The following is a 20,615-nucleotide window of genomic DNA, read 5'->3' as shown; positions in this document are numbered from 1 at the left end:
AGACTGAGGAACTTGTTTAATGTCGGCTCTTGCTTTTGCTTTGCTTACCCTGCATACGTTTTCTGCGTTTTTTGAGTAGCCACCCTGTCATTCCGCTAATTATGCTCGCTGGTGGCTCGTCTTCATCACTTGTGACCGTAAAGGATAGGACCTTTGAGGCATGGAAGGAAAATGTATTGTCTGTTCAATTATCAGTCTTTTCTCCAATGTTCTCACAATACAAGTACCAAATATAAGCACATAGTCGCCTGGCTCAGTGACTGTGTGGCTTCCAGTGATTGTCTGTGCCGAGGAATTTACATGGCTGAGGGGTAATATGGTAACAGATTGTTTATCTGCTACTGGAAGCGAATTTCGATAGGATATTTCATGAATATCTTTGGGTATTCTTATGTGAAGATGGTCTGGTAGGGCTAGAGCGGACCTAGAATTATCCTTCTCATCATCCTCCTCGTTTTCCTCCCTTTGAGAGATATTTGGAGAAGAGGAAGGGTGGGGATAGTAAATCAAGCCAAAAGCTATGTTCTTCTTCTTTGTAGAAAATTCCCAGTGAAGACATGTACCATTATTGCTGATGTTGATATGATGCTCATAGACATCGCGTGGCTGAATACAGATCTCTGGCATCAAATCACAAAATGAATGCGTAATGCTGAAAACAGAAAGTGCTTATTTGATTAAGAAGAGCAAGGTCGGCTGATGAATGAATGGAGGAAAAAAGAAAGAGATATAGGGTGGAGGGTGTCAATGGCATACCCACGTGCCTTTCTGGTACACAGCGCAGGTGAAGCGTCACCTCTTTTGATTGATAGTATGAGCTTAAATACTCCACTTGTATTAACTTTAATAACTTTCTCTTCTTTTATCTTTTTAGAGTACACTGTAAAACCTGGCCCATGTAAGTGATATGGTTGTTCATGAAATTCGATTTCTAGATCTTGTGAAAGAATCTCTCGCTATCTCTCTTGATTGCCCAGCCGAAAAGGAACTTGCTTAGGTCAACGACGCGTAGATATTAATTATACATCTCTACCTGATGATTTATTACACCCTTATTTTAGTTTGCCCTCCCTTAGTTGATATAAGCAAAACAAAACAAAACAAAACAAAAAACAAAAAAAAACAAAGAAAATTCATGTCACTAAATATTCCTTTACAATCAACTTCCATGAGTCAAGAAGATCCAAACCACCTGGAGTGGGACATGGTGATCCGTAGTGACTTGTCCCATAATACCTCAGTAGATGAAGCATTAGATGCGTCTAATATCAGTAGCCATTCGAGTGTCATTAGCCTAGAAAGCGCTCAAAACATAGTATCAGAAGATACTACAATCGACGGCGCACGATTCTCTCCCAACCTTAGTTCGGTGGTACAGGACATGCATTTGTCTACCATTGAACACGATATGCAAGAACTTGCCATCTCTAGTCCAACTTCTGTTCACATAGATAACTATAATCTGTCTGAGACTTCATCTCCCTCTGAGAGTATATTCATCTACAGACCAGACACATGGTGTGCACAAAGTACATTGTCAAGTGACAATACTACCTCAACGACAACGGAAATCAAGACGATTGATCAGCAGTCAAATGTTGTGATTGACAATACTCATGATCGAACCAATCCAAAAGGATGTCTAGACTGGAAGAATGTTGCCTTTAACATCTTTTTAAAAACCACATCTAGCCAAGTTCAATCACAGCCTGGCTCTCGTATATCTTCCTCTACAGAGCCTTTTACAGTAGACAATAAGGACCAAGACTGTGCTGCTGAGGAGGTTGAATCGTTCTCTCCAATCAATGACTATAATTCAGCAATCATGTGGATCGGGTTCCTACCCAAGACTGTGTCTTTTAAAGATCTACAAAGATTACTCTATAGTCCCGATGTACTGGCAAGTGTTACTAACCAGATTTTGTAGGATCTGTGCTAATAGAACGTGTATATGTATTTTGTAATCTAGCACATAAAATATCGACGTATTGAACATTTTGCCCATGTAACTTACGGCAGCGACGAGGCACTGTTTATAAATATTCAGCGGTTTGACAATACTGGTAAATTAGAAATGTATAGTTTGAGGCTATTTGTTTGCTGTTATTTTTCTATTCACACACATATAAATATAAATATAAATATACACACACACATATATGTATACATATATGCTTAGTATTTCATGGCGTTATTCTGCAATGCTATCCTATAGGGGTAAGCATTTAAAGATGTAAATATCAAATATCCACTAAACAAAAAGGTGCAACCAAATATACACAGCTGGAATCACCAACGGATCACCAAAGTCTACCTTTCGTTTACCCTCCATTACTTTGTGACATGAACAATGATGTGGCAGAATTATATCAAACGCCAATGACATCAATAGGTTACACTGAATTTTCATATTGCTACCGTTCTGGACAAGAAAACGAGTATTATACTGAATACTCGCCTACAGCTACATTGATCCCCTATCCAAATATCAATCCATATTTTTACGTACCCAGTGTACCTTGGTACACACCATATGCTCGGTATTTTATATTGAAACCATGGGCACCACAGGATTTGAAGTTTAGCTTTCAAACTGGCTATTGGTCTGTGTCCCGTCCAAAAATGGAACATTTGAATATTGTCTTTGAGGCAAGTTACCTAAACTCATTTTATTCTTTCTTTTATTTTATTTTTATGTATCAGTTTCCATTTATTTAAATTTTTGAATAGAACACGCCAAAAGTTTATTTGATCTTTAGTATCACAGGAAGTGGCGAGTACTGTGGCTGTGCGCAGTAAGCGATGAATGATTATCCAAAGATATATATATATATATATATAATCTATATGTATATTTACTTTACTTATTGCACTGTTTAGAATGATTAGCCCTGTAATTGACATTTTAGAGTGCCGGAAGTATGGAAGACAGTATGGACTGGTCAATACACCCTTCAAAAATGAATATAAAAAGCGCAAACGATCTGGAAAGAACAAACAAAAAGCACAGCTTAAATCAAAATCAAAAGAAGCTCCTGATGAAGTTCAGTCAAAAGGACCCATTGAACCTCTAGGCCAGATAAGACACCCAAGACCATGGAACTTTGTGTTTGCATTGGAATGGATAGTAAGGTATGATAGTTGCCTAGATCCGCCTTTATCCGTAGAATAATATATATATAAAAAAAAGATAGTTCTTATTTATCAAAGTGTCGTTCGATAATTTAGATGCCGTATCCCGTTCAGAAAGTCTCCGGATTTTTTTAATCCATGGAATATGACGTTAGTGAAGGAATCGGTGGACGGCACAGAGCTGGAGACAAGTGTAGGAGAACAGTTAATTGAGATGTTTAAATTGAAGAGCAATACAAAGGGAAAAGAGATAGACGTCGAGGGTTGCTTTGAGTGATATTGTTATTGATAAGGAGGATGCCGACGCCGATGACGATGACGATGACGATGGCGGTGATAAGGATAATGATAAGGATAAGGCTTTCTCTCTCTCTCTCTCTTGTTTACAGATACTCAACATACAACTTGGTTCGCACACGTTATACATAAAAATAAATAAATTATATGGCTGCTTATAAATGTATAAAGATATAAATATAAAAAAAAAAGTATGTCGCTTTATTCAATGGTGGATGTAAAATGTATATGCAAGGGAAAAAGTATGAAATAAAATCAAGGACAGTTTTACAAATTTAAACAAGAGGAGTTATCTATTGGTCCTCAGCAACAAGGACACCTCTGTATCTGGCCTTGTTAGTGTGGCAGCTAATAATGGCATCAGCAAGTCCAGTGGCGGTCTATAAACAAACAGGATGTTTAGAATTTTTTAATTACACATAAAACCTCTATCTATTGTACAATGCTTTGAAACTTACAAAGGGATATTCTTCAACAGCAGGCTTGATGTTATGTCTAGTGGCAAACTCGAGCATTGAGGTGACCATGGAGCGACCACCGAGGATGGTACCGACTACGGCACGACGATCCATAATCATACCAACAACATCCTTGACCTCGATAGATCCATCGGGAATACCGATCATCATGAATTTTCCAGCACTAAGAAATAATAAAGAGTTTATGAATGAGTACATATCTCCAAGATATACCAGTAATGATTGTATAGCTATATATGTTGCACTTACGGCTTAAGGAGGGTGAGGTACTCATCCCAGTTAAGTTTGGCGCTGACGGTGTTAAGAATAACATCGTACTTGTCCTCGTCAGCGATAACAAAGTCCTCTCCAAAGTCTCTAGAGCTAATGTAGTCATGGGCACCGAAACCAAGAGCCTCTTCCTTCTTGGACTATAATCGGGGAAAATGTTTAATTGAATGTTGTATAATATAAATATAAATATATATTATTATTATTATTATTTAATTGAAAAAAATTAGACTTACAGGACTGGTGGAAATGGCAGTTACATGGCAGCCCCATGCACGAGAGAATTGGAGAGCAAGGTGGCCGAGACCACCAATGCCTACCACACCGATACGACCGGTAGGGGTTACGCCAGATTGGATCAGGGCCGAGAAAACAGTGACACCAGCGCACATCAAGGGTGCGGCATCCTTTGCCTCGAGACCCTTAGGGATCTTGTAAACAAATCTGATATGGTGATTAATATATGAATCATGTACACCTTTATTATTGTACTTACCGAGAGTTAACAACAGCAGCTTCAGCAAAGCCGTTGTTTCCACCCTCAGGGAACATCACACGCTTACGGCACAAGTAGTCATCACCAGAATTGCACTCGGGGCAGTCGAGACAGCAGTTCTTGAGGAAAGAGAATCTAATGTAATTATATAGATGTGTGTATTTGGATTGATTAGATTGACGGATAAATGTAATCATTAGGAATCCCTAACTTACCCAACAAGATCGCCCTTCTCGAATTTGGTAACCTTGGAGCCGAGCTCTTCAATAACACCGATGGGTTCGTGACCAAGGACAGTTCCGGGAGGAACCATGCTCTGGAAGATATAATCAGTGTGGCATACACCACAGGCCTTCATCTTGATGTAGACATCGGCCTCTCCGAGAGAAGGAGCTTCATAGGTAGTTTCAACATATTCCTCGGGGTTCTCAGTGGAAGCGATGGCCTTGATAGTGTATCCCATTATTGAAAATTAAATGAAATGAAATGAAATGAAATTGATAAAGGATAATATTTACAAAAAATAACAAGCCTTTTATATATACTTTTCATCGGAGAGAAAACGTCAATATTGCAAGAAATCGGCACCTGGAAATAATTATTCCACAGTTATGCAGTCCAGTAAGTTCTTTAGATTATATTAGGAACAGCAAGGCAAGTCCGCATCGAACCATAAACCGAAGCAAGACAAGGTCTAAAAACCAATTCTTCCTATATACTCCTTGGTGAACAGTATAAAAAAAAAACGTGCAATAGCTTTGGACTCCTGTGAAACAGCGACATTACCTATACAGACTCCGCTAAAAGAGGGTTATACATATATATATTAAAAAAAAATTAAAGCTGTCAAATCTTGCCAGATGATTGCCTATGTAGCTCAATGACGATTAAAAGATTATACTATATATTTTAATAAATAAGGTTCTGAAGTTTCTTTCATAATAATATTCATTTGAGCCGTGCCTTTTTTTTCTTTTTTTAAAGAAAAAACACTTCTTTGCATTATAAACATGAGTGTAAATGTCAAGGTCCGTTAAATTGAATATTAAAAAAAAAAACATCAACACTATATGTTGCACCCAATTAGAAGGTACATACCCCTCATGGTTTTATTATAATTTAGTTTTTTTTTTCTTAAAAATATATATATATATACAATAAAAGACAAAAGATCTGTTCTGATTATGATAATTGGATTTGGACTACATATGCCTTTTGGGAGGGGAAGGAGGAAGGGTTATTGAGATCAGTAGTAAAATAGTTAAAGTCAATAGGGTCTTTTATTTTTGAAACATTATAAGACGGTAATATTAATATTAATAATATATGTATATAGGACCTGTTTAATTTTCAAAGAATAAATATAAAAATATACATATAAAAATCGATTCAAATTTTATTTTTTATTTTCAAATGTTGTACGATCATATTTAATCCACAGATGGTATTATTATAATAAAGAATTAAGAAAGATGATTATAGTACCAATTAATTATGTACGCAGGTGAACAAGAATTCAAAGCACTGACTATATGCATGCAGATCCTTCATGCGTGTCCTGGTACTGTTATTCTTAGTTGGTAACCTCTGTCTAGAAAATATATACGCAAGTAAAACATGTTCATACTGATAAATACGATGTGAGACACTGGGATTATTAATATATATATATATATATATATATAAAAGGGACCCTTGGATTTGAATATCCCAAATGAAGTAGCGATTTGCTCTATATTTATTTGAGAAGTTTATAAGCGGAAAACCAAGTCAAATACAAAACACTGAAGGAGTTTCACAGCTGTTGAAAGTAAAAAAAAAATTGGAAAAAAAAAATTCATCAGAATTAACATATTTCGATGCAGTACTGATACAAATCTATCGATATATAATTTATTTATTTTTTTTGGGTAAGTACAAAAGCCAATTTATGGACTCGGATTCTTATTTCACATAATCAAGAAAAGAAAAATGAGCTTCATAATGCGAAATGTGTCGTTATTGTTGAAAAAAAGTTGATTTATAAGCATTCAGCCCAAATATATATACTTCAATAATCATATTATATAATACACTATATACAGTAGAACATTTTAATCTTTCTAGAATAAACATATAACATTATAACAACTGCAATATTCAAGCTAGTCTTCGTTGATTTTTGAATCGAAATATGCTCATTATTGAAATTACTTTAATTATTAAAGAAACATACTCTAACATCAAATTTAAACTTTGTAATTCGACTGGTATTGTCTGTAATTCTATTGACTGTAAGCGAATATAGTATTTTGTTAGCACCTTGCTGTGTTTATTTGCCATAATCTTCAGAAATCTCTAGATTCCGTTAGTTTAATCGGCTCAACCGGTTATATAAATCTCAGTGCCCGTTTTAACGATCTATTCATTGCTGACAAAGCCAAAGATTATCGACTTTTAATAAAGAATAGATATACAAAAAAAAAAAAAACAAGCTAAAGTAAGTACTATTTTCATCAATTATTTGATTTATATTTTATTTTTTCGGTTTTTTTTACACAATTAGTGTAAAAGGGAAAATATTTTATTGCAGGTTTTTCCAGGTCTTGTGCACTGTGGCATTTAAGCGACCCAATGAGAGCTGAAGAATCATTGAAAAAAAAAGTAACCTTTCCCCTAAATATGAAGGGGTAATTAGTGTGGACAGACTGAAAAGTTCAAAATTAGTTCAAATGCATATTAGATAAAATCAAGTGCTCATAATATTATCTCTTCCATTATGTGAGAATCTCTTATTGAATACTTTTCTAGGTCTCTCATCATATGGCAAATCTCCTCAGCCAAAAAGGCTTATTTTTAATCTAATTGGCAATGGAAGAAGACTAGCCGGGCAGAGTCGTTTTTAAAAAAAATGCTAAACTTATTTTTTTAACTTTTCAGTCTGTCCACCCCAAATATGTGCAAAACTTACTGTAGAGGTTCTTTGTTAAAACGAGTTTCAAACTTCGAAGCTGAATAGAGACAGTATCATTTCAAGTAGCTTATGAGGATACTTTGGTGTGATTTAGTAACTCTATAATATTAAGTCTCAATTTACAAGTGCTTTTCTCGTTTTGATTTAATCTTTACAATTGACCAAAATTGGTCGATTGGGTTTATGTCAGGAGAATACGACAGAAGTTATACGCCTATATACTCATGCTTTTCGATGAATCTTCTAATGTTATCTTATTTATAGATGGGTGCATTATCTGTAGTAATACGATTTCCCTTTGAGAAGATAAGGCACACATTTCCATCATGATGAAACATCGTCATTTTCCAGTAAATATACCATTCTTTTGACCGCACCTTATTTCCTTTCCTTTTGCATAGCCCTTTCTTACAACTAAATCACTCATGTCATCAATAAATCCTATTATCCTCTCTATGGGGGGAGTATATCATTGGTACGAAAATGACCTACTAGAGATGATCAATTTTCAAGAGCATATTAGCTCAAGTATTTGATAAAGAAGAGTGTTTTGCCATCTGTTAATTAAACGACTTTATTGGATAACCATAAGCAGCTAATTCAGTACCTTAATAAATTGTATTGACCTGACCAGTATAAAGAAATCTCTAAGAAAGGAGTCAGCTACAGCTAGACTTTTGTCTTATAGCTAGCATGGTAGACAAGCTTGTGAATGATTTTTTTTGTTTACACTGCTCTTCCTATCCCTTCCATTTACTACCATATATTTCCAAAGTTTTACTTTTGGTAGACCGAGAAAATGAATTGGTCATGTCTTTGCCTAATCTCCCTGTCTCCTGCTTATTGTAGATAGCAACCATGCGCTTAGAGTCCATGCCTGATTTATGGGAAAGAGCATTGGTGGAGTGATGCCCATCCGTGGAAGTATCGGCCACCCAAATTAGACTGGCCAATTCGGGGCTAGTAGGATGATTTTCTTCACTTTTTATCTCAAAGTCATACCACTTAGATAAATTGGTTGATCCTCTTGTAGCCTAGAATGGGTTTGTACTTGTTTGCTTCCCGAACTATAAAGAATTAGGATACGTAATCTTTGTTCGGCGTTGATGCTATCTCGATCACATCAGAGATCTTGAATTTCTCTACTACCAAATCTACACTTTCTACTATCAAACCAGAGGATGTCTTTGATGAATTTATTAGTATTCGACTTGAAACTTTTTTTTTCAAAGTCTAGTCAAAATATTTGAAGGGACTTCTTCTGGGATATTATCTCCTTTCGTAATATCTTTGTCTTTGTTATATATATATACTGTCTGAGCTTATTAATCCCAAAGATTTGTTCAGACGAGAATTCATTGATATTCATTTGATTCACAATGCGCAACTTGGAGAGTCTATACCATATTTGTAGTCATAAAGGAGCCAACACCAATTGTGTTAGGTACGAAATAGAATATATAAATAATTTATGATAGTGTGTCTCGCAGTATTTTGTTGCTTTTTTGTAATATAAGAATGAGAGTGAGAAAAAAAAGCTTGTGTTTACAATTTATTTTAACAAAAAAAATGCCAAGAAAATCATAAGAATTGAAGGCTCTAGAGCCCATTGTCTGATACACTCATCATGTCAAACGACATGTTTCCATCTTCCGAATGCTGGGTTTGCGAACCCAATGAACCCGATGAATTCGAATCATGGCTTCCAATTGAGCCTTGACTCTGTCGTCGAGTTGTCATACCCAATTCTCTTCCGACCTCTGACCAACTTTCTTCAGAGTCAGATACACCTTGACCAAGTACGAGCGGAAACTCCATTTCTTGGTTATCGTCACTATCGGCTGCCCAAAGCTCTTCTCGATCGATAGGAATTGAGGATATAGTGGACTGCTGTCTGGGAGATTCGGGAGTGCTGGAAATAGAGACGTTTAATGGGTCCGTAGAGACAGTGTCAAGGGGTGGGAGAATAAAAGGAGGGTCAGCAAAGGGAGACAGGGTGCTTTGGCTTGATGTGTTGTCGGTAAGACGCCCGAAATCATCACCAAAGGGGTTGTGCGTAATTTCATTATCACAGTGGGTGGTATCCAATCCGAGAAGGCTGTTTCCTCTTGAGCTCAGTGACTGCTTGCGTCTGTGAAGCTCTTGCTCTGCATCATCCAAGAGTGCCTGCTCTCTTTGCAATGCCTTCTTTCGATCAAGAATGCTTCTTTCAATCTCCGATAGTTCATAGTCAGAGTGGCCATCCTGCAAGATATGGCTGTCAACGAATGTATATAAAATATATATATAAAAAAGTCTACTACTCTTCTTCTTTCTTTTACCTCTGACAGTCTTGAATCGCTGTGTGCAGAACGTCTCAATCTGAGACCACTGTAAGCCCTATTCCAGGCAGATTGAAGTACTTCATCGTCCTCGTCATCATCATTGTCATCATAAGGTGGCGAATGAGGTCTGCCGCTTCTTCTTTTTTCATTGAAGGTTCTAACGTGCTCGTAGTAATCGCTTTGCTCTGAATATCTTTCGTAAAGATGATTCGTCAACTTAACACCTTCATAAATCACAATCGTTCCACACACAACAAGGCCAAAAATTAAGGCAGGATGCATTGTGGTCAAAGACAATAGAAAAGGAGTTGTACTCGAGCTGGTTAGAAAAGGGAGTTAGGTGAAAAGTAAGAGAAGCAGCCTTTTTGGCTTTTTTCTTTTTCTTTTTCTTTTTTCCCCTTTTTTTTGCAAGTTGGAGAGGAAAGAGTTTCTTGTCTCTTTGATGACGCACTCTCATCTCACATGAACGTTATCGGCTCTTCTTGCTCTGTCTCTATATTTCGCTTGGGTCATCTCTGCTTTTGGCACTTGAAAACTGCGTGTTCTCCTGATCATCTGATACGCAGCTCAAGCCTTTAAGGCCAATTGAATGACCGCCTACGCCCCGCCTTCTCCATGCTCATCTTTTGGTTGGTGTTGGGTACTATGGTGTTGGGTACCATGGCAACATCGCTTCAAATTCCATTCACAAAAGACAGCCCGATAGCATATTCTCCGGGAAAACTTCCTCTTATTATTACAGTTCCACACGGAGGTTTGTGGGAGCCTAGTGACATTCCTGATCGTACAGCAAAAGGCAGTTTATTACTAGCCGATGCCTTTACAAAAAACATTGCATTGGACATTGCAGATCGGATCACTGCTCATTACAATTCTCGACCACATCTTATCTTTCAGGTTCGACGAAGAAAGGTAGATGTCAACCGATGCGAAGATCAAGGGGTCGAGTCCGATAAAGGAAGACTTTTGTGGAAGGTTAGAAAAGAAATAAATCTCATTAAACTATTTGAGACCAAAGTTGTACTGATCAATGGTCTTATTAGGAATACCATGGTACTATAGAGGCAGCTGCCAATAATCTATTGAAGGAATATCCACATGGGCTACTAATCGACCTTCATGGTAAAATAAAAAAAAAACAATATCTCCTTTTTTTTCTGTTTTGTTTTCCTTTTAATTCCTTTTCTTTTTATTATCTTTTTGTTTTCATTTATAAAAGGGCATACGCACACACATGGTATGATTGAATTGGGATATTTGCTAAACACAGCAGATATACATGAGGCCAAAGGACTTGATGAGCGTGTACTTAATCAGTCATCAATTCAATCCCTTGCTCAAAGACACAAGAGTCGCATTCATCCCTCAGACTTACTATTCGGTAACCATTCGTTTGGGGAAGCATTGCAACAAGCTCAGATAGATTCTTTGGGAGTCGTTCCTTCACCCAAAAATCCTTTGCCTGTTTCAGATGCTTTATATTTTCATGGAGGGTATACTGTAGAAAGACATCGCAGTAAAAACCAACGAATTGGTCTTGATGCAATTCAGATCGAGATGCCTCAAAAAGCTCGTTTTTCTCCTACTGGCCGTCAAGCTTTGGTAGAAAGCATATCACAGGCTGTAATTACAATGCTAGACCGTTATTATCTCACCAGAGCTAAGCTATAAATGAACTTTCTAAGCCTTTTTGTGCGTGTGTGCATATGCGTGTTGCGTGTGAGAAAAAATAAAAAAAATAAATAAATAAATTATATGTAATATGCATGTATAATAAATAAATAGAAAAAGTGGATTAAATCAATACAAAAAAAAACAAAAAAGATATACAAAATGTGGAATAGATAGAATGCTAGTAAATTATGAAGTTTTGACAATATGGAGTCGAATGAATGAATAAAAGAAAAATATATATGCAAATTATACATGAATTTAAATAAGCTTGAGAAATCAATCTGTCGTTGCTATGAGTGCCCCGTTGCTTTCCTGGCGGATCTTTCCCGCACTTCGCCTTCTATCACGTTCCCGTCTTTCTTTGAAGCTCTGGGCGCTTGTTCGACGCTTGTTTTTCAGTTCTTCCATACTAGATGAGAATGTACATCCACTGTCGGTCCGACTTGATTTTCGAAAACAGTCGTCAGATCTATTGTTACCCTTGACTTCTTGATGTACGTCAATTAGGATATTTCGACATGGTTGAGATAGAGGATTCTGAAGAAAGAATACGCTATCCGAGGTTTGGGAAAGGTCTAGTGGCATAGATAATCTTCCTATCTCCGTCATATCTTCTCCAAATGCGGGTTTTACCCATGTTGGTGGAGGGCCAACTGTCATAAGATTAGGATCTAGGAAGCCTTCATATTTGTCATAGATGGTGTAGTCAAACGGCTTGAATTTTTCGTCAATTTCCTTGAGTAGCCGCACTCGCCGTTCATCCAACTCAGAGGGTTGACTTGACCGGAAGAACCAATTAGCCGCACGCGGTGATATCGAACCAGAAGAATGCACCAAGAGATCTTCGATATCATATATGGCATCAAAATTGCCCTGCGAAGACGAAGGGCGAAATGGGGGTGTGGTCTGTTTGGTGTCAATGGCATTCCAATTGACAGAGTGGAAGAAAGGGTGTTGAACCAACCGATTCCAGCCAGAAGTACCGTGTCCAAGTCTATTGTTAGGTTCGTATTCCAAGAACTAAAATAAATTATAATATAAATATCAGTATATAGATATACAATTGCGATTTATGAAATCAAACAAACAAACAAACAAACAGAAAAAAATGAAAAACCTACGCCTTGAATGGCAGATACACAGCTTGGTGACACAGATCGCCCTTCGGTGCTGGGATAGCAAATTGTGCCCCTAAGTACGGTCTGGGCAAGTTCTTCAGCAGTTTCATTGCCTGGCCATGGTCTCTATTAAGATGTCATATTGATATATAAATGGGACCGAGGTAGTATTTAAACGGCACCTTACCTTTCCATAAATGCACTCGTAAAAAGTGATCCCCACACTCCACCAGTCTACGTCTTCGTTGTAGCCGTGCCCCTTGAATACTTCGGGAGCTAATGCATAACAAAAAAACTAAATAAATAAATACATACATACATACAAACATAGATACATAGATACATAGGTACATGGGTACATAGGTACATATATAGATACACATGACTGCCTAATTCACATTTCAAAACTTACCAAAATAAACTATTGTCCCAGACCGTGAACGAAGAAGTGATTGAGGCTTCCTTGGGATTGAGCAGGCAATATTAAAGTCGGTCAAATGTATGTGGCCTTCTTGATCCAAAAGTATGTTGTCTGGTTTGATATCCCTTTGAAGCTGTCAGTGAACAGTTGACTCCCCCCCTTTTTTTTGTTTTTTGTTTTTTGTTTTTTTTTTTGCTATTTAGCATTGCCAAAATCCCCTTGAGACTTTATTGTTATTGTTGCTCACCTGTGCACAAAGCCCTGAAAATGCAAGTACTTGACAGCACATATGAGTTCAGCCATCCAAAATCGAATCACATTCTCAGGATGTCGCTGTCGCGATATATGAAAGCGCATATCTCCACCAAGCCTTTTAAAAATGGTGTCAGTATTGTGCGAGTATCGTGTGAAGGTAAACAGTAATACTTACATCAAATCCATAACCATATACATCGTACTCGCGTCATGGAACGCAAATCGCATGTTACACACAAGAGGGTGCGCTAACTGCTCCAGAATAGTTCGTTCTCGAATAATGTTTCGGACAGCATTGAGTTTGATACAGTGTTCTTTAGATATACATTTCATAGCATAGCATTCGTCTCTGCGTTCGACATGACGGACCATTCGGACCTGAGGTTAATAAAGTCAGTTCTCTCTGTGTGTGTGTATATTGTAGATATAGGGCTTTTAAATATTACTTTGCCAAAAGAGCCTTTTCCGATCATTCTTATTGATTCGAATTGAGCAAGATTTACTGCGGGAATAACGACAATATTAATAAAATAATAAAAAATAAAAATAAAAGCAAGATTCGATAAGAAACCATGACATTAAATTGAATATAAAAGGCTACCTTGATTGCCATTCAAGTCTGGATTACTGCTGGAATTCCCCATTTCGAATGAGTATAGATTTCTTGGAGAATGACCGAGAATCAGTACAAAAGTTAGTGCCGAAAAAAAAAAAGTGAGAGAGAAATAAAGAAAGAAAGAAAGAAAGAAAGAGAGAGAGAGAAGGACTACTTGTTAAGGACAGTACGAAACAAGACTACTACATTTTTGTCTGCAGCAAAATAGAAAGAGGGGGGAGTGTGTGGGTGTTTGGGGGGGGTGAGGCTCAACTAGATGAGGAAGTTCAGTTGCAGATTATATGATTATGTATCTATACATATATGATCATTAACAATTATTCTCCCTTACATCCAAGTACTTCTTCAATTCATTAACTTTGGTTTACAAATCACTCTTTCTATCTCACACACAAAGATGTACATAAAAGTGCTACTGAATTTCATTCCATTCCATTCTAACCTCATGATAGACCTCGGGTGCTGTTTAGTATGGCACGCCATGATCACTTCAAAGTGTACATAAATGGATCGAATGGTTACGCAAACTGGGGGGGAACTCTTATTGTCAAAAAGTGTTTCGAGTGCTGTATACACTGAGCTTGAAGATCAACAACCAAAAGAAAACCAAAAAAAAGTATTAAATTTACAAAGTTGTACAAATGATGTACTATGTTTCCTTTCTCTTTCTTTCTTTTTAGGTTCCATCCTCCCCTCACTTCAACCCCCTCACTTTATATTTACCACCGTCCGTGCCAAAGACGATAAACTGGAAATCAATAGTAAACTCTTAAAAAGATACCTTTATTATTATTATTATTATTATTATTAGTATATGGGGGTTCAAAGGGTAGAGGATCAATCAATACCCCGCTTTTGCACAAAACCACCCCCCTCCCTCCCTCATTAAGCCCTAACCTTGAGCTCATCCAAAAGAATTATACTTGATCCCAAAAGAGAGAGAGAGAGAGGTAAATGGGGGTGTATATTTACTCTATTTCTACTTTACTTTATAAAATACAAAATGTATATTTAAAATATAATCAAATAGGGAGGGTCACTCAGGCCGATATGTTGCGAGATGGTTGCACTGAAATATTCTGTATTATTTCATATACTTGCAATTTGGCATCAAACTGCCAAGATTGACTCTAATTCAATATAGTCTTGATAATCACAGTCAGCTAGTCAGTCATTTAGGCAAGACAATGGCTTTAATACTACAAGTCCCTTGCTCAAGAAGATGCAAAATAAGAAAAAACGAATTATCAAGCCAATTTACAGATAAATAAATTATTTTTAGATTAAAAGAAAAAAAAAACGTGAAAATGTAAAAGAAGAGAATGACAAGGTGGTCTATGTATATCAAGACCATTTATAATAGAAATGTAATTTACAGCAATAAAATAACAAAAGAAAAAGAATGAAAAACAAATAAAGAAGAACTATTTTAAAAAAAAAGTATTAAAGAAAAAGAAGAAGTAATTAAGAGACTTGTGAAAGAATGAATGTGTCGTGTAAGAAACGAATGTAGAATCCAAAAGTACTCCAGGATGAACCCGTGAATTCTTGTGCGCGACTGGCTACCAGACCATCCAGGAGAGGTACAAGGAACCTGCCATAACGCAGTCCATCGAATGGATTTACCAAATTATGCAATGAAGATGTACGGTAATCAAAAACATCTGCTAATGTCACCACACACGTAAACCCATTGTAGATAGACTGGAAGAGAGGGTGGTGACGAGGATCTGTTGCATCAGTAGCCATAAAGAACACCAGAGGACGGCCAGAAGCAACCTGTCTTGTCGACCAATCAACAGCCATAGCGGAGGGATCGGTAGGCGGAGCAAAACAAGTAGTGCGGTCCAAAAAACTTGTGCCTGGAATAATGGGTTCATCTCGAGGTGCACGACTCTGCACAAATGGTGCATATTTCTGCAAATCTTTCCACAATTTTGTCATGGTCTGCGAAGACATGTGCTCAAATATACTTTCCCCCACGCGAGCATGAATAGACATGTAGGTCTTTGGACCCCCTAGCTGTCTAATGATCGCGTCTGCCTCTTGAAACAACTCAGGGAGTGTTTCTCGTGAGAGGATGAACTGGTTTGCCAAGAACTGCTGCAGTGAAATACTCTCGGGATTAGACACCTGGACCCGTCCGCTGCCAAACATCGAGCCAAAACTGATAAGACGCTCGCGTCGACTGCCAAGATCGCCAAGATATATTGTTCGTTGGTACTTTTGAGGAAGTGGCCAGTCTGGCTTGTCAGTTATACTATAGTCGTACAAGACACTATCTTTAACAAAATATGTGTCACTGGAGCTAATCCCAAAGGCATTCTCAAGAGTGCTATCCTTGTAATCGTCTCGGTAACGTACAGCGATCGTTTGCTTGATTCTGGTCATGTTGAACATCCGATCCCATCGCAGTGAGGTGTACTTGTATGAAGCCTGACATTTATCCGGCAGATTTTCACGTTCCTGCTCTCCGCTATAATAGGTTTGCAGGTGTTCTTTGCACTCACTAAGCTCGGATTTGTCTGTGTTTTGGTAAGTGGCCAGCAACTCATCAAATTCCTTCCAGCCAACAGAGTCTCCAAGAACAACAGGTGGGACTAACAGTGTTCGGCCCAAATTCTTCGCAACAAACAGTGCATTGACAAGGGCAGTGCGTTGGTTGTGGAAACCCGAGTGAGGAAGATAGGAAATGAATTTTTCATTGGGGTCTTTAGGGTCTGTCGAGGGTAGATATTCATCGTCTGATGACATAGAATAAACGCTGCTTTCTCCAAGAGTCATTGTTTTTGGTGGGTTATCGAATTGTGGAGTTTCTTGATTGTTGAGTGTGTTCTGACCGGATCTTGTGTCCTTGTTTTTGCCGCTGTTCTGGTTGAGCTGCTCTAACATAACTGGATTGTTACTTCCTAGCTTTTGCAACTCTGATTTATCCGAGAGCTGAGATTTACGCAAGGCTTCAAGGATTGCATTCTTTGGCAAGGCAACGTCAATATCAGAAGAACCATGCTTTCCAGATGGAGGTTTTCCATGATATTGGTGGTTATTTGCGTGGTGAAAATCGGGAAAAATTCCGTCGTCTTTTTGTGGAGTATCTAAATTAGTCTCCTTGCCGTTTGTGATCCATGATATTTTGGTTAAAAATATATAAAGAGTAACAGAAAGAACAATGATAATGCACAGTTTGCGGATTATTCGGTCTCGCTTCAAGGACCGCGCTTGAAATATAGCCATGGTGGGAAGAGAGCAAGAAGCCAATGAACCTAGGCAGTCCTGTGAATATAAAGCGATAGCGAAAAGAGAGATGTCTTGTTAGAGATTAGTGGCGAATATAAGTAGTTTATTCATAGGGTTTAATTAAAGACATTTGATGTAAATATCTTGAATCGAAGGTTACGACGTTTCTATCTGTCCGTGCGACATTAATCCAACGCTGAACTATACACCGACAGCGATAAGTGTTACCAAGAGCATATCGATTCTTCATAGCCTGCTGTAGATCTTTTCTCTCTCTTTTACATTCAACCAGGAACAGAAGAAGTTAAACGGAGGTTGTATGATTTGATTATCCGAAAGTATGAAGATGGGCAACTTTGTATGGCAAAATATCCTTACAAGCCATACTGCCTTTTAAGCCACTTTATAATGTTGGCTTTTTGGACTTATTTTCATGTAGTTCCTCGGTAATTCTCGTGTATTTATTTATGATTAGCTCAGTATTGCTAGTAAACTTGTTTCACTGTGTAGCGTTCTACTGTATTTATATCCACAATAGTACTGATCCACCTGGTTGTACGACGATCTTCAGTGACGTGGTACAGACTACATCCATGTCAGTGTATTTGGAGAGAAACAGGTGTAAGTTACAGCCAAAAGGTAATACACACTTTAAAATAAATATATAAGAAGAAAAAAGCTATATCTGTCTAGAAACCCGAATGGCCAGAATATCTATACCATAGAACTCTTAATAAATTTCTTAATATATTATTATTAATTATCAATTAAACATTGCTAACTAGTCAGCCAAAAAATATTAATTAGTATCCAATGCTCTCTAATGCTTATTACAAGAAACAATAAGTATATTTATATACAATCGACTAAAGCACATGGCTGTCAATATCGACAATTGTTCCGATTGAAGCGGTCATCCCTGGAAAGCTCAAACTAAGCATGCTGTTCATCCAAAGTTAGCCAAGCTTGTACTCCAATGCGGCACTTCCGGACCAAACGTGCCTTCAAAATTTTAGCGTACCAATATAACAAACGAATTGGAGAACTTATTCAATTATAAAGCCAAACATTCGTAGAAAAAAGCAAGGAAACCAAAATACAAATATCCATAGTATATTTTCTACTATTTCTTTTCTTCTTCTTTTTTTTTAGCCTTAGGTGCTTTAATTGACATATTGGCCAAAGTGAGATTTCCCAATTGGAATCGGAATCTAATCAAAGCTTCTTCATCAAATGTCACATTTATTTCTTTTTGTACATTGACCACCTGTTTTATCGTCTTGCCGAGATTTACGCAAAAAAAAAACAATAATTCAATAAAACAAAACAGTCTATCCAAAGGTCGGCACATATATTGCTTTTATCAAATTTTACTATTAGTATTATTCACATCAATAACCTGGGTTCAGTTAAAATTGAATTCAAGAATCAAAATGCAAGACGTTGTGCTATATGATCCCAATTCTGACCCATAGAAAGCCAATTAATATAATAAACCAATATTTGTAATGAATCACTGAATTGGTTGACAAGAACAAAGAGAGAGACGATATAGAAATTATTGTTTAAAATCTGGTAATACTTAATGTCAATTTTTAAGGTCCTATATTGTAGGCTCGATAAACCTTGGATTTCAGTATGTATGTTCTCGGGTATATTTATCTTGGCGTTAGATTGGGAATCTTCATTGGTAAATGGTATTACAAGTACATGTATTAATAGAAGGCCAGAGACCTAATAAATAAACCATGGAATTATGGTAGTATTATATCTCCTGCAAACTATTATTAGTATTGTATTATCATCAAGAAAGCAGGAGGGCTATTGATACCTCTAGCTAGTGTCATATAATATACACAAACAAAAAGCCTCAGAAATAATAGCCAATTCTAGCATGATTGTTTAAGAAAAAATACCACATATACATATACTTGTTAAAGGTTTAATATTACATATTGATACATGTATCAGACTTTAAATTAATCAACAAGGAGGAAAATAACCCGATATGTTTTTTTTATAAAAGGACAAGTAGCGACATACTTGATTATCCTGACCCAGAATCTAAAGAACATTGTATATAGCTATTCGACCCAAGGTTTACCCTCTAGGTCAAGAAAGAAGCTGAACCAAGATATTATATGAAAAAGTTACATCAAATATCTCTATAGAGACTTTGGGCCAATCAGGGTGGTTATAACTGGCCTAAGATTATTATTTTGATATTACCTTGCATATAATTACAATAAGACAAACCTATTAAGATGAAAATAATAATAATAATAATACCAAAGAATAAAGAATAGAGTCAATTATTAACACCTGCCCGTAATGTATCACTTGATCCAAATTTCTGGATATACTGCTTTATACATATATGGTGCAAATATAGCATTTTGTTAACTACATATGTCCAGGCTATAAAAAAAAAGAATGAATGAATGAACAGTAAAATTATTATTTGTATTTCTTTGTCAAAAGAATATATAAAAAGACATTTTGCAGAAGATTAGATTATACCAGACAGTTACTTTATAGAATGTTCTATTATCTTACTGTTGCTATAGCCATCGTATCGTTTGTACCGTTTTCCTACTGTTTTTGTATATACAATTTTTACACTGATGGGACTCTAGTGGATGTTAAACAAGAGTCCGAGGTATGGGCCTTTGCAGAGTAAGTATAGCTTTATTACAACACCTTTCCTTTTTACATGACATTCTGAACGCTTATACTTGAAATAGGCCTTTTTCGGTTGAAGGTTTACAACCCGGGGATAGTGCCTGTTGTCATTATACTAACAAGGACTGTAATCTTCATGGAGAGCAAACTGCGATGGTCACTTTTGGAGTAGGCTATCAAAATCGATTTAAATATAGCAAAGTAATTGATTTGCTTATGGCCCTTCTTTAGATCAAACTAAGACCAGCAGAAGGCTATGGACAAATGTACAGGGTAGACACATCCGCAGGCGGAACGATTCAATTCACTGGAGACATGAATAATAATAGTATAGCCGCCTACAGCTATGACAACACATTCTTATCTTCGAATCCTAGACCAATTATTGTTGAGTATATAGCCTAGAAGATATAGAAAGCAAAAGAAGATATGTAGTTTGGATCACATGATTCTGAATATGTTCAATCTAACCAGTCATCTTACTATTATTTTTATTGTTAGTTGGGAGCACTCTTTATGCAAAAAATCGAACCACAGTTGCACAGGCGGACTAGACAGAAGAAGCACAATGGAATGACACTTAATTAAAAATAGAGCGAACTTTGGGGGATGTGATAATAAAGAATACTTCTTTCCTATATTTGATTTGCATGCATCTTGT

At 36.9% G+C, this 20,615-nt stretch overlaps 9 protein-coding genes across 9 annotated transcripts; 4 read left to right on the top strand and 5 right to left on the bottom strand.

The window, feature by feature from the left end:
- Positions 1–1,168: 1,168 nt before the first annotated feature.
- PHYBLDRAFT_140470 (hypothetical protein) lies at positions 1,169–3,409 on the top strand (the record flags this gene model as incomplete). Its single annotated transcript, XM_018430406.1, has 7 exons — positions 1,169–1,894; positions 1,970–2,063; positions 2,180–2,217; positions 2,284–2,640; positions 2,731–2,795; positions 2,881–3,132; positions 3,229–3,409. 7 exons carry the CDS (start codon positions 1,169–1,171, stop codon positions 3,407–3,409), a joined length of 1,713 nt encoding a protein of 570 aa, XP_018296413.1.
- Positions 3,410–3,722: 313 nt separating this feature from the next.
- PHYBLDRAFT_69682 (hypothetical protein) lies at positions 3,723–5,137 on the bottom strand (the record flags this gene model as incomplete). The annotated part of the gene is made up of 6 exons (XM_018442145.1): positions 3,723–3,809; positions 3,888–4,071; positions 4,158–4,318; positions 4,415–4,622; positions 4,675–4,809; positions 4,890–5,137. 6 exons carry the CDS (start codon positions 5,135–5,137, stop codon positions 3,723–3,725), a joined length of 1,023 nt encoding a protein of 340 aa, XP_018296412.1.
- A 3,230-nt stretch (positions 5,138–8,367) lies between these two features.
- PHYBLDRAFT_140468 (hypothetical protein) lies at positions 8,368–9,045 on the bottom strand (the record flags this gene model as incomplete). Its single annotated transcript, XM_018430405.1, has 3 exons — positions 8,368–8,661; positions 8,714–8,812; positions 9,031–9,045. The coding sequence occupies 3 exons, from the start codon at positions 9,043–9,045 to the stop codon at positions 8,368–8,370; spliced, it is 408 nt and encodes a 135-aa protein (XP_018296411.1).
- An 89-nt stretch (positions 9,046–9,134) lies between these two features.
- Positions 9,135–10,275, bottom strand: PHYBLDRAFT_157535 (hypothetical protein). The gene is made up of 2 exons (XM_018433633.1): positions 9,949–10,275; positions 9,135–9,871 (listed from the first exon to the last, which is right to left on the bottom strand). The coding sequence occupies exons 1-2, from the start codon at positions 10,231–10,233 to the stop codon at positions 9,227–9,229; spliced, it is 930 nt and encodes a 309-aa protein (XP_018296410.1). The 5' UTR covers positions 10,234–10,275; the 3' UTR covers positions 9,135–9,226.
- A 291-nt stretch (positions 10,276–10,566) lies between these two features.
- PHYBLDRAFT_69684 (hypothetical protein) lies at positions 10,567–11,622 on the top strand (the record flags this gene model as incomplete). The annotated part of the gene is made up of 3 exons (XM_018442146.1): positions 10,567–10,926; positions 10,995–11,073; positions 11,171–11,622. 3 exons carry the CDS (start codon positions 10,567–10,569, stop codon positions 11,620–11,622), a joined length of 891 nt encoding a protein of 296 aa, XP_018296409.1.
- A 702-nt stretch (positions 11,623–12,324) lies between these two features.
- On the bottom strand, positions 12,325–13,922 carry PPK2 (serine/threonine protein kinase AGC family; the record flags this gene model as incomplete). The annotated part of the gene is made up of 7 exons (XM_018429136.1): positions 12,325–12,645; positions 12,747–12,869; positions 12,931–13,019; positions 13,156–13,289; positions 13,412–13,534; positions 13,595–13,797; positions 13,866–13,922. Coding segments are annotated over 7 exons (1,050 nt in total), but the record flags the coding sequence as incomplete, so codon positions are not given.
- A 1,577-nt stretch (positions 13,923–15,499) lies between these two features.
- On the bottom strand, positions 15,500–17,269 carry PHYBLDRAFT_69686 (hypothetical protein; the record flags this gene model as incomplete). Its single annotated transcript, XM_018442147.1, has 1 exon — positions 15,500–17,269. One exon carries the CDS (start codon positions 17,267–17,269, stop codon positions 15,500–15,502), a length of 1,770 nt encoding a protein of 589 aa, XP_018296407.1.
- A 363-nt stretch (positions 17,270–17,632) lies between these two features.
- On the top strand, positions 17,633–18,747 carry PHYBLDRAFT_163486 (hypothetical protein; the record flags this gene model as incomplete). The annotated part of the gene is made up of 4 exons (XM_018434806.1): positions 17,633–17,718; positions 17,748–17,893; positions 18,425–18,456; positions 18,682–18,747. 4 exons carry the CDS (start codon positions 17,633–17,635, stop codon positions 18,745–18,747), a joined length of 330 nt encoding a protein of 109 aa, XP_018296406.1.
- Positions 18,748–19,811: 1,064 nt separating this feature from the next.
- On the top strand, positions 19,812–20,359 carry PHYBLDRAFT_69688 (hypothetical protein; the record flags this gene model as incomplete). The annotated part of the gene is made up of 3 exons (XM_018442148.1): positions 19,812–19,948; positions 20,017–20,155; positions 20,186–20,359. The coding sequence occupies 3 exons, from the start codon at positions 19,812–19,814 to the stop codon at positions 20,357–20,359; spliced, it is 450 nt and encodes a 149-aa protein (XP_018296405.1).
- Positions 20,360–20,615: the final 256 nt, after the last annotated feature.

This window comes from Phycomyces blakesleeanus (genome assembly GCF_001638985.1).
Source record: "Phycomyces blakesleeanus NRRL 1555(-) unplaced genomic scaffold PHYBLscaffold_3, whole genome shotgun sequence".
NCBI classification, from domain to species: Eukaryota; Fungi; Mucoromycota; class Mucoromycetes; order Mucorales; family Phycomycetaceae; genus Phycomyces; species Phycomyces blakesleeanus.
This window is presented reverse-complemented; position numbering and strand designations above follow the sequence as displayed.

What these genes read in the sequence shown, in the direction of transcription:
- PHYBLDRAFT_157535 (XM_018433633.1), bottom strand. Translation starts at nt 10,233, where the DNA reads ATGCATCCTGCCTTAATTTTTGGCCTTGTTGTGTGTGGAACGATTGTG. An exon ending in GCGATTCAAGACTGTCAGAG is followed by an intron (nt 9,872 to 9,948) that starts GTAAAAGAAAGA and finishes CATATCTTGCAG; the next exon opens with GATGGCCACTCTGACTATGA.